Here is a 15,112-nt window from a genome sequence, read left to right on the forward strand (position 1 = left end):
CATCAGACCTTTTGGCTGCACAGAGATTTAGTCTGGATGATTTTCATGTGGTTGTCTAAAGCAGGGGGCCACAGCTGGTTGCTGGCTCATTATGTTATCAATTTCCTTACTGAGCTCTCTTGTGCCGTAACATTTGACTTTACTTGTCACAGTTCCTTAAAACGTATTTAGCTTTGGAAAAGCATTGTCATTATTTTCTAAAAGCTGAAATTCACATTTATATTTGGAGGACTATGGGCTTGATCACCTGCAAAATAACCAAAAATAGTTTATACTAGTCACAACATACTCGAAATGATTCAAACATTTAATCAAAGTATACATATTTTGTGATTTTCAATTTGTTGGACTCCATTAAAAGTTGATTTCATAGTTGACTTTCCTTCAGATGACACCGCTGCTGAAATGTGACCAGGAAAATAACTTAAAGATTTGTTGAAAATCAGTCAAATCAGTGCAACTAATGCACAGAGTCAATAACAGATTAGAGAAAAAGAGGGAGAGAAAACCAAAAAGCAATCAGGAGTCCATATTAATTATGCTAATGATTTGGATTTGCTACTTCATTAACCACCATTTTGAGCTGGTTGATCACAAGGGTTCCTCTGCAGGTCTCCGTGGCAACTGCATGGAAAACAAAACACAAATGAGACATGAAGAGAGTTTGTGTGCGAATGTGCATGTGCATACATCTCTGTCCATGCAAGTATGTGGACATGTGCTAATTATTGTATCTGCTAATTGTAGAGAGGTTCTCTCTGTGTGAAGGGAAAGTACTGTATGTTCTGTGTTGCAAATCAAGTGGCTTTTTTTCAGGCAGGAGCACATGGAGACACTGTACTGCACAAATCATCAGTTTCAAATGTTTTAAATGATGCTATTTTCGTTTCATAAAAACAGTGGTGGGACAATTAATTGTTGTAATAAAACTCTCCGATTGAGGACATAATGTCTGGTAAACAGCAGGAGGGAGAAGAGTTCATATGTATGACTGCTCATTATAATCTTAGATTCAAACATTCTTATCAGAAGTCTGATGAAACCTCAGTGAAGCTGAAATTTTTGTGAGGTTTATGTTTATGCTTTTTTTTTTTTTTTTTTTTTGCGGAGGAAAGCATTAGCACTGAGGTTTGGGAGCCACTGACCTATGGAGAACAAGACCACTGTGCCAAACACAGAATGTAAAAACATGATCCAAAAACTAATGACCCTAAGCAGAATTAGTGCCTTTGTGAAAGCACAGAAACTGCTCAGGGAGTGCACGGTGTGGAAAAGCAATTCAGTGACTAAATGAAAAATGTACTGGCAGTGATTCATTTCACATTTATCATCAGCCTGGATCATAAGCTTTCTTCTGCAGATATCAATTACTTACTGGCTCAACAAAGACAAAGGGAAGAATTGGGGTTTTTTTTATATTCCAATAATCTCACTATAACCCAAAAGCAGAGCATAGTTTTCCGTGGTTATTCATTCTGAAAGTAATTTAAATGAGCAGAAATAAGACGGTACGGTCGGGAGGATGCAGGGAGAGGAGGCTGTCGAAATGCAGCCAAGTCATTATATTGTGATGATTTCCAAATTGTCATAATTCATTTCTCTTCGTTCATACAAACATGACCTACAGAGTCGTGTGTCTGTCTGATTGACAAAGCACTGCAGCGTTGACTGAGCACTTCACAGAGCTTTCTCATGCCTCTGTCTGCAGCTTCACTCCAGATGTCAGTGCAATTCTTCACCACAAGCTGCAGCTTAGTTAAAAACTTCTGACTTCTCCCAGCAGCTCCCACCCTAAACCTTTTTTAATAAACCCTAGCCGATATCCCATTTCCAAATACTACAGGGAAATATGAATGACTCTGGATTTAAAGTTTTGACTTTACCTGATAGTGATATAGCATCAGCTCAGACCCAGAATATAATGGTTTCAGAAGGTATTCAGGGGATGAACTCACTACCTTGTAGAAGCCCCAGGCAGTAATTACAGATTCAAGTCTTCTAGTCTGTACAAGCTTTGTACACCTGGATTTGGGCCATTTCTCCCGTTCTACCTGACAGACCCTGTCAAGCTTCAAGGAAAGGGCGGTCAGGACTTGTCTTGAAGCTTGAAGTCATTATTGTGCTGAACTGTGAACCATCGCCTCAGTGTCAGGCCCTCGGGACCAGGTTTTCATCAAGGATCTCTGTATTACCCTGCATTCCTCCTGAACTCCCTTCACCAACACAGCATGAAGTGCCACCACCATGCTCCACCACAGGGACGGTGTTAGCAGGTGATAAGCTGCTCACCTGTCACCGCGGTTAGCCGCAATATGTTGTATCATTTTTCTCTACACTCTACACAGAGTTCATGCACTCTGTGACTTGGCCTTTGTCCTCACAGGTGAACAACCAACATTTATCACATCTAATAAATAATAGCGCAAACAAGAATCTGAAGTGCCATGACAAAGAGCTATTTTTTTCTGAAGTGTGTCCCTGATGATGACTGCACTGAATATAAACAATTACTGCTCATAAGAAGATTAAAGAGATTCTGGATGGCTGAAGCGTAACGATCACCCATGCAAGCTGAAGTTGCAGAACAGGCAGTCACAGCTGTATTTTGTTCCATTCAGAGCGGAGACTTTTACTATAGTTTGTCAGCTGTTGAATCAGACTTTGAGATCTGTTTTTCATTTGAAAAGCTTGGTCTGTTTCAGGTGAGCTACAACGCTAACCTACCTCATTATGAGCTTGTCCTTAATCCACAGTATAAAGCTCCTCACAATGACACCATTGTCTCCAGGCTTAAAAAAAAATTTGACCTGGCATGACCCACAACAATCTCATGTTCAGGTGCATTGTGGGTCGAACAAGAGAGCCAATTACTAATGTAGAGAGTAGCTCAAGGTAATTAAAGGGTAGTTTTACTTAGTTTTGTTTGTGGAGGAACATTCTGTAACAATGCAGTTGTGGTTCCATGTGTTAGGCTAAATATGGTACTGGTAACACAAAACGCACTGATGAAACCAAGTATGACAGTACCTGGTATGATTGCTTTCATTTCCTGTGGACGGATGCATTTCCTGTATTAGAACTGATTCGCCTATTGGAACAGAGACCTTATTTGAATCCAAACAAATGTCGCAGGGGTCAAAGTCAATCAGATTCATAATGGAACAGCTTGAGGCGGTAGACAACAAAGATTAGACTCTGCAGTTTTATTATTTTGGGACCGAGATGCTTAAGTTCACAAATGCTGATTAGATGGCCCGAGGCTAAGAGAATACCAAAGGTAAAATTTGTCAGACAACATGGTGTCCCTTGGACAAGAAAATTACCTGTTATTCAGTTATTCATCAGGTATTATCAAGCTGGAAAAAGAGTAAAGGGCAGCGATTAATGTCTTGGTCAAATAAAAGGGCCTGAAACATTAATACAAGGAGGCAAATTTTGACTGTTGTCAAATTACTCTCTACTTTCAAAAACTACATGTTATATCATACACAATAATACTGTTCAAAGCTTACTAGCAGGCAGAATAATGACAGACGGTATACAAACGTTTAAGTATCTCTTGCTCAACTTTAAATGAAGCAGATTATTATGGTCAGAATATACATTCAAGAAAGACAAAACATTTTATAGACATTTTTATTTCTGTTTTTACAGACTTTTTGTCACAACAAAGTCAGCAAGAGCATGTTTTTTGTCCATAACATTGAAGTAATTTGAAACCAACCAAGAGAGGACAGCAACCATTTCATAGCATAAAAGCAGAGGCAGTTTTGACATGCAGCAAAACAGGCAGGGCTCCTAACCAGATCCAAGGCAAGGGGAATACTAACAAGCCCCTCCATCAAATTTCAACTCTAACCTCCATTTACCCATTCAGAGCCCCCAGAGCCCATCAATTACAAAATACACAGAGAAGCTGCAACAAAAAATGGAATATTCACTCTGAAATCTCACTCTGGGGGTAACAGAATGAACAAAATTATAAAATTCCTAATCCTATTTTGTCCGATTAACATTGTTTCAAATGGGATTCAGTGATGGATTTTAAAATTTGAACATTCAAGTCTTACTAGTTAGCCAGCATGGTAATTGGTTAAATAATACAGAATCTTTTATGCATTACACCAAACTAAGTTTTGCAAAACACCATTTGATATGTGAGGGATGAAGGACCATCTGACCTCTGGACCTCTCTCACCCAATATTTCAAGAGTTTCAAGATTGGACTGAAGAGACAGTTTGGTCTATTAAAAAAGTTAAATCTAGAGGAAGAGAAAACACACACGAAAGGTTGAACCATGAGACTTCACAACCTTTCCTTTCAACCTATCCAGTAAAGTACAGTGCAATTACTGTTCATGAAATTAATGCCTGGCCATACAATACTTATAATGAAGTTGTAAAAAATATTAACACACCATTGATCTATGACCATTTGATAATAGGTAACTAAAAAACAAAATGAGAGAGGTGTACTTAAGTGCTAAGCTTTGCGTTTACAGTATAGTCTGATTCTAGTTTGCAGTGTTTTAGGATCCATGTGTGACAGCACTCCCCCAGTGTTTGGTCCCTAAGGGAGACATAAATGACATGTCCTTCTGTTAAATGGCTATAAACAGAGGCCGCAAGAAGAGAAAATTCTAGCCCAAAATCTTGGGTGAAAAGAAAAACAATGCAAGTTAAGAAAAAAAAACAACAAACAAACAAACAAAAAAAAAAAAAAAAAAAAATCACCAGACAGAAAAAATGACCCTCCAACAAACAGACATAAGCAGTGTTAAGACAGAGGTTGATTAGAGTAAAAGGGGTGCGTCCGTCTTCTGTCAGGGGACCACTGCGTCAATCTGTCTGTCCGTTCACCCACCTGTCCAGCCACCTCCCACACTGTGCTGTTTCACTTGAGCAGGGCCTTTATGTCATCGCTCGAGGCAGCGTCAAAGGGACTGACGCCGTTCCCTCCTTTCTGGTTTTTGTCAGCTCCCTGTGGAAGAGAGGGGACATGAATTTTACACATGCTCAGTAGACGGATCAAAAAAAGTTTTTTAAACCAGGTATCCAGGCATTTTTGTAACCAATTCGGTCCAGGTACTCAGGAGTAGAAAGAATGAACCTCAGGAACTAACCTGGGGGTGTCACCTAACCATCCTGAGTCATGACACGTCGATAAACTGGGGGCGAATCTCACGTGCTTAGAGTGCAAATACCAAAAACTGTCTTCATGGGTTACAGCCTGACTATAATGCGTCATACAAACCTCTCGCCTATGACCAGAGGTCCTTACTGAACCACGACCCTGGTATGCTACCAAAACATTAATGGAAAAAACTTCTGTCACTTTTACTTTCTTCCAATTCAATCACTAAGTATTTGCCTGTAAGCCTGCCTTTATCCAGACAGCGCAAGCAAAACAAAGACGCTGTGGCACAAATCCATTTGAGCTCTGAAGGATAACAGAATGAATGTGAAAAAGACGGGAGTGGACACAATCATTCGGATTACTAAAAACAAAAACAAAGGTGAAAAAAAAAGAAGGAAGGAGATGGGCGACGTGTTGAATGCACATGCAGTGACAATGGATTTAATAGGCATAGAGTGGAGGGGCATGTAGTGGAGAAACGTCCCTTTGTTTGGCCTGCCAACTTCAGCCTCTTAGCAAACGGCTTACAGAGCCACGGCAGAGAGAGTCTATTGTTGCGTGGAGAAGCTGGGCATCAAAAACAATGTCACCCAGTTTAAGTGCCAGGCAGTGTGAGGAAGGTTGTCTGGGTGCAAATTCCTTTCCACAGGAGCAGCAGAGCATCCCAAGCAAGAAGGATTTACCAGGGCTGAGCGGGTAACCTGTCAGATCTACATCTCTAATTACTAAGCAGACAAAAGACAGGAACAGGGCTTTCTTAGTTCAAAACACACTTAACATTTCTACAAGTGTAACTCCAGTTATGTTACAGCCCAGTCACGTGACGTTTGGACGCCGATGACTCCGGTAAGTTCTTTAGTGAGAAAGGCCTAATTTGAAACAGTGATAAAATATTTGCAGTGACATTCATATCACTGCGCTGAGTTCATGGGGTGAAGGGGAAGCTAGGAGGAAGCTCTCTTACCCTCTCACCTCTTCCTCCAGCTCTGGGGAAGTCATTAGTAGCTGGTTCAGGACCATACCTAGTAACAGACTCTACAGGCCTCATTTCGATAGCAGGAAACAGCCATAAACAATGGCCTTAGCCCTTTCACCATCAATACGTTGCTTGCTTGGGAACAAACAAGGCAGCAATCTGACAAACACAATTACGGACTTTGTATGTAACATATTTGTGGTAAAACAAGCTCACAATGAATACTCCCATCTTTCACACACCTATGTGGTCCTAAACAGAACTGTAGAGGGTCTGTTGACAGACATATTACTCCCCATTACTGCCTCTCAGGATATACCATGGTATTCCCGATGGCCATCCAGCTCAGGGGCATACTCCTGACACCACTTAGAGTAATGAGCTCCCAGCAACTTGAATAACAGCCCCTCATGATCACCCTACTGTCCATACATTATCCACTCAATGAGAAGTGAGTGGCCAAGTGAGACACCTAATGAATTAGACCAGACTCCCAGGGTGTCTCCAGCCATCTCAGATGCATCATCACCTGGAAATATGGAGGCAAACAAAGCAGCACTGGGTCAGTAACGTAATGCCACTGACCTGGCCAAAGTGTCCATTAAGTTTTCATTATGCCCCTAGTGAGCAGAACTGAAAAGTCTCCTATGCAAAAATCGCTCAATACCGAAACAATGCTTGATCGGACTGCTGACCTGTTAGCAGCAGCCAGGTGTAACCAACCTGTAAGAGGGTAAATGTTACAACAAGCAGCAAAAAAAAGGAAGATCAATACCTGTGTATTGGAGCAGGCTGTGTCAGCTTGGGATCTGTTTAGTATTGCACATGCATTTAAACTTGGTCAGAATGAACAAAATAAAAGAAAACTGAAGTTACAGGAATGCGAGAAGTTACTTTTTTAGGCCGAACAGCCTTGAGAGTTGCAATGCTTAATAAATGAGTCAAAATTAATCAGCAACTATTTTCCTAAATGTTAATTTCCTAGGTCCCACCTTCTCAAGTGAGTGGACGCTCTTTGATATATAATATTAAACTGAATATATTTGGGCATGGAAATCTTCTCTACTTATAACAACTATGGTACCTATGGTTTCCTGACATTTCCTCTTAGTCTCAGCCCAATTTAAAAGGCTATGGTCATATGTTGTTGGAGGCCAGTGTCCTGTCACAAAAGTAGCATTTGAATTATGCATTAAACATATATTGTTTTCTACAGCCATCTGCAAGAAACACTACATTTACTCAGCACTCGTATCAGTTTCTATGATATTCGGATAGTATAACCCAGACAAGACAAAACATCTGTTTTTCTACTGGTTTGTGTGTTTATAATCCTATAGTATGGAAAATATCTGGGATATCAGTCGAATACATCATCCATGGGAAGGTGATTTCAAAAAGCCAGTTTTACCTTAAAATGTTTCTACTGCGAGAAAGAGTAAGTCCACCCCTGCACTGTATCAAGAACACACACACTGAAGAGGAGACCTTTCAGGGTCAGCTTGAAAAGACAAGGCAACAATAGCAACAGACTTGAAAAAAAATAATACTGCTTTTCTTCTTAGTCAATGGTCATGTACGCAGGTCCTCTTGGAAGAAAAGTGTGTATTGGTGTGTGTGTGTGTGTGTGTGCCCATGTGTGCCCTTTCACTGTTGGCTTCAAATTAACTGTCTGGCCTTGGTTCGTTGTAGCCAGTACTCTCAGTCAGGATCTTATGTCTGGTCACCTATTGGGGGTTAAAATGGTCTTTCATAATTCACTGCCAACAACAGCACAGCATGCTATTGGAGGGGGCAGAGGTCAGCTCCCATGATGCACTAAGGTTCTAAGCCATTTTGTCTGCCAACACAAGAAAGTCTGACAGTCCAACAGTCACATGTTCTCTGTGGGCTCCTTTTATACATGGCAAAGTGGTGGCTGTGGTTCTACAGGTGCTGCCAGCACAGTCAATGCTGTGGCTCTGGGACATCTATTCATCTAATGTTAAGACACATGGGGAGTTTTCAGAGCTGTGAGGGGTAGATATATTGAGACCTGGTTCCTGTGGTGTCCGATGACCTTTTGGCTGCGTCTGGGTGGTAATCCTGGTCAGCGTTTAGCAGAGAGGGTTTGATGGACCAGTGAGAGGTGCAAACCCGTGTGTTCACTGATATTGTTGCCTTGCACCACATTCACTGCTTAGACCCGCTATGGTTGTTTGTCTCTAACCACACGCCAGTCAAAGAGCTTTTTCCTTTAAAAAGTAAAAAAAAAAAAGTTCACCCCAGGGGCTTCCATTTCCAGTTGCAGATGTAGAAGAGCTTCTGCCTCTCAGGAGGATATAATGCAGCTCTGGATATTTAACTAGTAGCAGGGGAAATAAAGGACAATGACTGCAAGTCAATAATGAAGTCTTTTTATTTATTTCTATAAATGGAGGATATGCAGGATTTAAACTCAAATCCTTCATTCTGATGTGGGGGTGACATGTGACAATATGATATTAAAAACTCCTACGGACATAAAATGCGTCAACTGGCAGAGAGCTCAAGTCTGAACGCGACTTACAGCCTTTTTTCATTTCAAGCAGAGGGACTGCAGTGACACCACAAAAACTCACTACCAAGAAATTATTCTACAGCTTATTGGTATACAATAATACTGAAAGTGACCACAGCTTACAGACAATGACTGATAGTGACATCAGAGTCGATGTTTAGAAAACACTGACAACCAAACAACAGGTTGTGGTGAGTAGAAGTTTCAGTCTCAATGAACCTGCCCATGCCTGCTGATGTTACACGAGCAGATTTCAGTGCGTAAAGTTTGAGGCAGCAGCACAGCATTGACGGCCAGCAGCCTGCAGCCTACGGTCGGCCAGCAGCTGGTTCCTGCAGTCAACTGGCCCGTTTGATGCGAGAACTGGAGCGTGCGGCTGTGTTTAGGAAAAGTGGGCTTTAATAAAGCTGATGGCAGCAGGAATAAATAAGCAGTAGAGTACTACCTAAGAGTCTCTCTAACCTAACACCAGTGTTTCCCATGCACAGATGACTAGTTCCTCTTTTCAACCATCTGCTTCAAAGTGCAGTTGAACCTATAACCTGACTGAAAAGTCTGCTTGAATGGCACATATGTGATTGTATAGCGTGTAAAAAAAAACGTCCCTAATCAGTAGTGTGACTGAGCTTGTGAATGCCCCTTCTCCTCTTCTCATTACATTCGCTGAGCCAAGATGATACTAGCGTGAAAAAACTCTGTAGAGGAGCTTTCATTTACCCTGCCTCATTTAGCCTGGCGGGTAACAGACAGCTGCTCACTCATCCCCAGCCCCCAAATATCTCCCTCTCCATCTCATATACACCGGCTGCAGACTAACTCTGAAACATGTGAGCCATCTACATGACATCATGCAGCCCTCTAAGCCGTATGTGTTTCTCTCACAGTGGCACTGACCTCGTGCCACTAACTGAGCTGTCAGGCAAAAAAGTTAAAACCATCAAGTCGTGTGTGTGTGTGTGTGTGTAAAAATTTAAATTCCAGGTTATCTATAAATCTATCGTTATGCCCTCTGCTTTTGTTCATTGGAACGCTTCCAGTTAGCAGATGTGGCCAGTACACTTATCTTCCATTTTGAATATATGGGCGATATGGACCAAGATACAGATATAAAAAGAAAAATGGCATCAAATCAGAACATTATCAGCTGTGCACACCTGTTCTATTCTACTTGAGTGTTAAGTAACAGATGAATGCCAGGCATGACTGAAGGAGATACTGAAGGACAAGTAGCTTTTGTGGCCAGTTTAAATGAAAAGGAGATCTGCCATTTAAATGCATAGTACCGGTGTGCACTCTATCTACAAATGAACCTTTCTATTTGACTGTGACTGAACAATTCTCTACTGCTGGGTGACGTTAGTTGGCTTGAACATTTATTATTGTATGTTTGTTATTGAGCTGCTCTGCTGCAGCCACTGCAAACTGTGTCTTGCTAGTATTTTACAGACATTTACATACGTGGCTCACCTTTGAATAAAACCACTGAAAACACAGACAGAAAACAAGCAGACAGCAGCAATACTGTGTTATGGTCTGTGAACATTCCAGCACAGCCTCCACAGGACTGTGTTAAAGGGCCTTTTGTCCGAACCCTTACCTCATCAGCACTAACGGCCCACATGGAGCCCCTGACACATCAACATTCATTGATGGTGACAACAGGGACTTCTGTGTACAGTTCAATGTATACCCGTGCGTGAATACATGCACAAATCAGAGTACCAACCTTTTCTAGCAGGACCTTGACACAGGAGAGGTGACCCTCGTAACAGGCAGTGATCAGTGGAGTGTACCCGTGTTTGTCTGGAACCTGTAGGAGGAGCAGGTTAAAAAGGCATGAGTGGGAGACAGAAATAAATTTTAAAAAGATCTGTGGTAGAGAGGGTTGACTTTTCCCTTATCGTGTCCAGGAATTATGAGAAATAAAGACCTGACTACTTGAGGATGTGATGGTGAGTTTTTGTGTTTAGGCAAGTGGTGACATGCAAATAGACAACCATCAAGGTTGTCTTGTTCCTGTTGCTTTGCAAAGTCATATGAGACAGCACATTATAAAAGAGCTCCATCCAACTTACAGAGGATACAGATCTGTACTACCACCACACCAGAACAGACCATTGAGGCTAAAGGGGCTAATCAGGCTAAACACAAGGTCTGGCAACCCAAGAAAACTGCCAAAGGAGAGAATGGACAACATCTGGAATAGCATATGATAAACTGGTTTTCAGAGCCATTGTGTTTTCGTTTAAACAAACTGATAACGTTAGTTTAGAATCAGACTGGCTGCCAACGGCCTTAACTATGCAAGGAAGCAGACAACAGGCACTGTTATTTCATGTGGTCAATGCAGCTCTGGACAGCAGGCAAATTAATGCAAATCAAATGTAATGTGAGCTGCTTGCTGTGGCTCTTACATTGATATCTGCTCCCTTAGAAATGAGGAACTCCACCACATCGGCATGACCAAAGTCTGCAGCGTAGTGAAGAGGCTTCCTCCCACCATCCAAGGTCCGGTTTACATCCTCAGCCTAGAGAAGGGGAAAGAAAAAAAAAAAAAAAACAAAAACATTAAAAGGGCTGATATAGATACACTCAATGATGTAACAATCTAAATTGCATTAAAGGAGGCTCTGAGACCCCCTTTACTTAAAACGGAAACTCATTGTTGATACAAGCTGTCTCCTAGATTCAGTGTCAAACAATTACATGCACAGCATTCTGTCCCCTTCCCTCCCCTGCTGTGGTGCTGTTAGCTCTCAAACCTTCAACTCTGAGCATCCACATGTCTGATGTAAAAAAAAAGTCAATTACCAAACTACAACAAAATTTTAATTTTGATTCAAACCAAGAAAGTAACATATATTCAGACACATTTTATATTCAGTCATTGCATTTTGTGCAACTTATTCTGTTTCCCTTTCCTGTGGTCAAATCCATGTGGTGACTGATGGCACAAAGAACCTTTGAAGCTTTTTAACTGTGACCATTCGACAACGTTGTCTCCATCTGATGCCACTCACCTCACTGACTGGCCTTTATCGCGCTCTAGTTAAGGTCAAGTACAACAATGAAGACAAGTGCTCATTTTATACTCAATCCTACTGAATCCATTAACAGTGCTATTGACCCATAACCTCTACTACAGTGTGTAAATGTTACCTCCACCAGGCGCAGTTTAAAAAGCTGACAGTTGAAAAACTCAGATAATGAAATGGCTTTGAGTTACAATAAACTGCTCTATTATTGCTTTTAAACAAGATGCAACAGCTCCAGTAAAAATATAAAGTTTACATGTTACTTAAATGTTTCACCCAGAGGCTACAGGCCTACAATGGTGCAAGAATAAAAACATGGGGAACAACAACTAATAAAAACAGTGGTACGTATAGCAGCACACCAAGTAAAATCTGTGGTTGCTTTTGAAACACACTGAGAATGTGAGTGGAGAGAGGAGAGGATTACAGTCCAAGAATAGTTGTGACACTTTAACCCCACAGTGAAACCTGATCATTAATGGAATCCACAGTAAATAACATAAATTCCACTTGACTAACACCCACAGTGACTGAGGTCAAGTGACATTTTTGGGACATCAGACACCTGTCCAATTTGACAGCACACACACACCTCCCCAAACTACTAGAGCATTCAGTCCTCACAGGTGACTTTATTAAAGAAAAGAGATATTATTAATCTCTGCAGTTAAGTACATCAGACTAAATTACATATTTTTGAATAGATCTAGTAAAATCTTTTTAATGAGGATTGAGACTGGCTTTATTTCCTCAGTATGAGACTATAATTGATGCTTTAAAATCCAAATGGCATATTTTGGGTTACTAATTGTGATGAGAAGCAGACAGACTCATTACTGCATGATATCCAGCAGAGAACAGGTAGGACATTTATAAAATATCATTTTAAAGTTTGGATGATTTATAAAATACTGTGATAGCTGCAATTATTTTACAGATCAACATCTCACATGCAGAAAACATCATGAGCTCATAAACATGATTCATGATATATTTCTGTTGCTCAAAGTGCCTGTTCAAGATTCTGTGCTGGCAGAGACCACCAAGCCCTTGCACATTAAAGCTTGACATCAGGCTATTGATTGATTGATTGATTGATTGATGGATGGATGAGTGATTAGTGTCTTAGTGACCCAAGTGAAACAAACCAGGAGCTACCTACAGGCCATTAAAAGTCATTTACAACAATTTTAACAGAAAAGGGTGACACATAGCTAACTTAGGAAAAGGCATTTCTACCATTTATTTAATAAATCGATTAAATGTTACCAGGTGCCTCTAAATTTGTTGGAGCTGAGCCTCCAAGTCCTGTGGGACAGATGAGACCCTTTGCCCCCGTTAGCTAGACCCCGCTGTAGCCTGGGCCCGTCCTGGGCCGGCCTAACGCTACCAACAGGTTGCTATTAGCGGAAAGTGATCGTCTATCGATAACAATAGAAAAGAGCATATGATCTATGGTCACAGACACAATCCCCACGTTTTTAACCAAAACCCCTAAAGACAAACCGATGGTTAGTTAGCCACGTTAGCAAAACGCCCCCCGCTGCCTATTCTCCAGGTAAGACCGACCTACGCTAACGCTCAGGTGTCACTAACGTTGCTATAATACGCTACGATAACCGTGAAACGACTCCAAGCTCAGCCCCAGCTCCACAAAATACAGTTTCTGATCCAGCGAAGCCTCGACAGCTTTCCCGTGTTAGCTAGATCCTCTAACTTAGCGTTGCCCAACTCTTCCTACCGCTAGCTAACGTTAGCTAGCTAGCTAGCTGCTATTTGGCAGAAAAGCGTCGCACACAATTCGCTGAAGATCAGATCCCAGTTGTCTTACCGTTACCAGTTTGGCTTTAACCTCGTCCAGGTCCCCGGTCTTCAATGCCCATATTAAATTGGTATCTTTATCTCCCATCTTCCTGTTCGCTGTGGAGCTTCTCCTTCCCTGTTGTGCTGCAGGGCAGTTATAAAGTTACACGCATTAAAAGTTAGCTAGCTAGAGCTGAACGAGTCTCTCGTCTGAGCGGAGCAGAAAGCAAATGCGGCTGGTTCCGGCTTATAACTGAGACCCACCGAAGAATGACAGGGAAAAGTAGGTTGAAAAGAAGTTGAGAAAGGCAAAGTAACAGAGAGGGATCCGCCTTTCTGCAAAGACACAACTGTTTCCGAGCGTGTTACCCGGAACTTATCGTGTGAGGGGAAGCGCTGTGATGCATTCAGGTGCTCACGTAGAAAAGGATGTCGATCCCGTTTGCACACATTCATTTTTGCAAAGCACAAGATCTAACACATTACAAGACCACACTAAATTATATTCTTCTTCTGCACCTGGATAATAAGTTGGACGGGGCAAGCATAAATAAAATATATTGACTTATAGTCATATTTTTTATATATAAAAAAAATATATATTTTTTATATATAAAAAAACTCTACTAACCAAGTCAAAAGAAAAATCCAAAAAAAGATAAATAATCTAATAATAATAAAAGTATAAAACTACAGTCAGGAGTTTCCCCATCACAGTCATCATTGCAACATATGAGCAAAATAAAACAAATGGTATCCAAACCAAAAGACAACAGCAACATAATGAATAATTATTTTCATGGCACCCAAGGAACCAAAATATTTAATGCAGCATCAGTTGGAAGCAATCGTGGTTATCGCCATTGTCATCTGCCATTTGAAGAAATGTTCAATCAGTCCCTGATAAATAGAGAATCAGCAACTAAAAGACAAAATGGCAGAAGGGGGAGGAAGAAGAATCATTAGTTTACCTTGATCTGTAAAGGATCAAGGACAGAGCGACCACGTTCAAAGCAACAACAACTGTCTTTTTGCCCTAAGGTGACAACTACAGCTTCCACATCTGCCCTCTCTCCTCATTTCTAACCTCGTTCTTCCATTGAGGGCGAGGCTTTATACACTTTTTCTCCAACCGCTCTGTGTGAAATATAGGTGACGACAAAACTGTTGCACTATCATTAAATGAAATCAGCAGCCCTTTGGAAAAAATCAATCTTCCATCCAGAGCATGATGAGCACAATAAAAGACACCATTTCAAGTATGATGAGAATAAAAATGCTGCTAATGAGATTCAACTGCTCTCTCATCCTCCTCTTGTACATCCCTCCCCCAGACATCCCTCACCTGCGTCTGACACGCACTTACACTGAGCACATAAACGCAGGTATTAAGTCTTTTATGACACTGACAAACTGTCCTGAGAGTGTTTGTTCCAGCTTTTTACAACCAAATGGTGATAAGGGCACAGATGATTACTGCCCAGGTTTCTCCTGCATGCTATGCTAATGTGACATACAGTATATGACTGAAATGACTCCCAGAATGGGCAAACTCAAATTCAACTGCAGCCCAACTATTCATCCTTGTTATAATGATGTCTGCATACTAATGTATTTTGGGC

General features: G+C 41.2%; 1 protein-coding gene across 1 annotated transcript; it reads right to left on the bottom strand.

Moving 5' to 3' along the window:
- Window positions 1–3,620: 3,620 nt before the first annotated feature.
- Window positions 3,621–13,866, bottom strand: mtpn (myotrophin). The gene is made up of 5 exons (XM_026327095.2): window positions 13,519–13,866; window positions 11,067–11,180; window positions 10,379–10,462; window positions 4,865–4,981; window positions 3,621–4,570 (listed from the first exon to the last, which is right to left on the bottom strand). The coding sequence occupies exons 1-4, from the start codon at window positions 13,594–13,596 to the stop codon at window positions 4,895–4,897; spliced, it is 363 nt and encodes a 120-aa protein (XP_026182880.1). The 5' UTR covers window positions 13,597–13,866; the 3' UTR covers window positions 3,621–4,570; window positions 4,865–4,894.
- Window positions 13,867–15,112: the final 1,246 nt, after the last annotated feature.

Source organism: Mastacembelus armatus, chromosome 23, assembly GCF_900324485.2.
Source record: "Mastacembelus armatus chromosome 23, fMasArm1.2, whole genome shotgun sequence".
NCBI classification, from domain to species: Eukaryota; Metazoa; Chordata; class Actinopteri; order Synbranchiformes; family Mastacembelidae; genus Mastacembelus; species Mastacembelus armatus.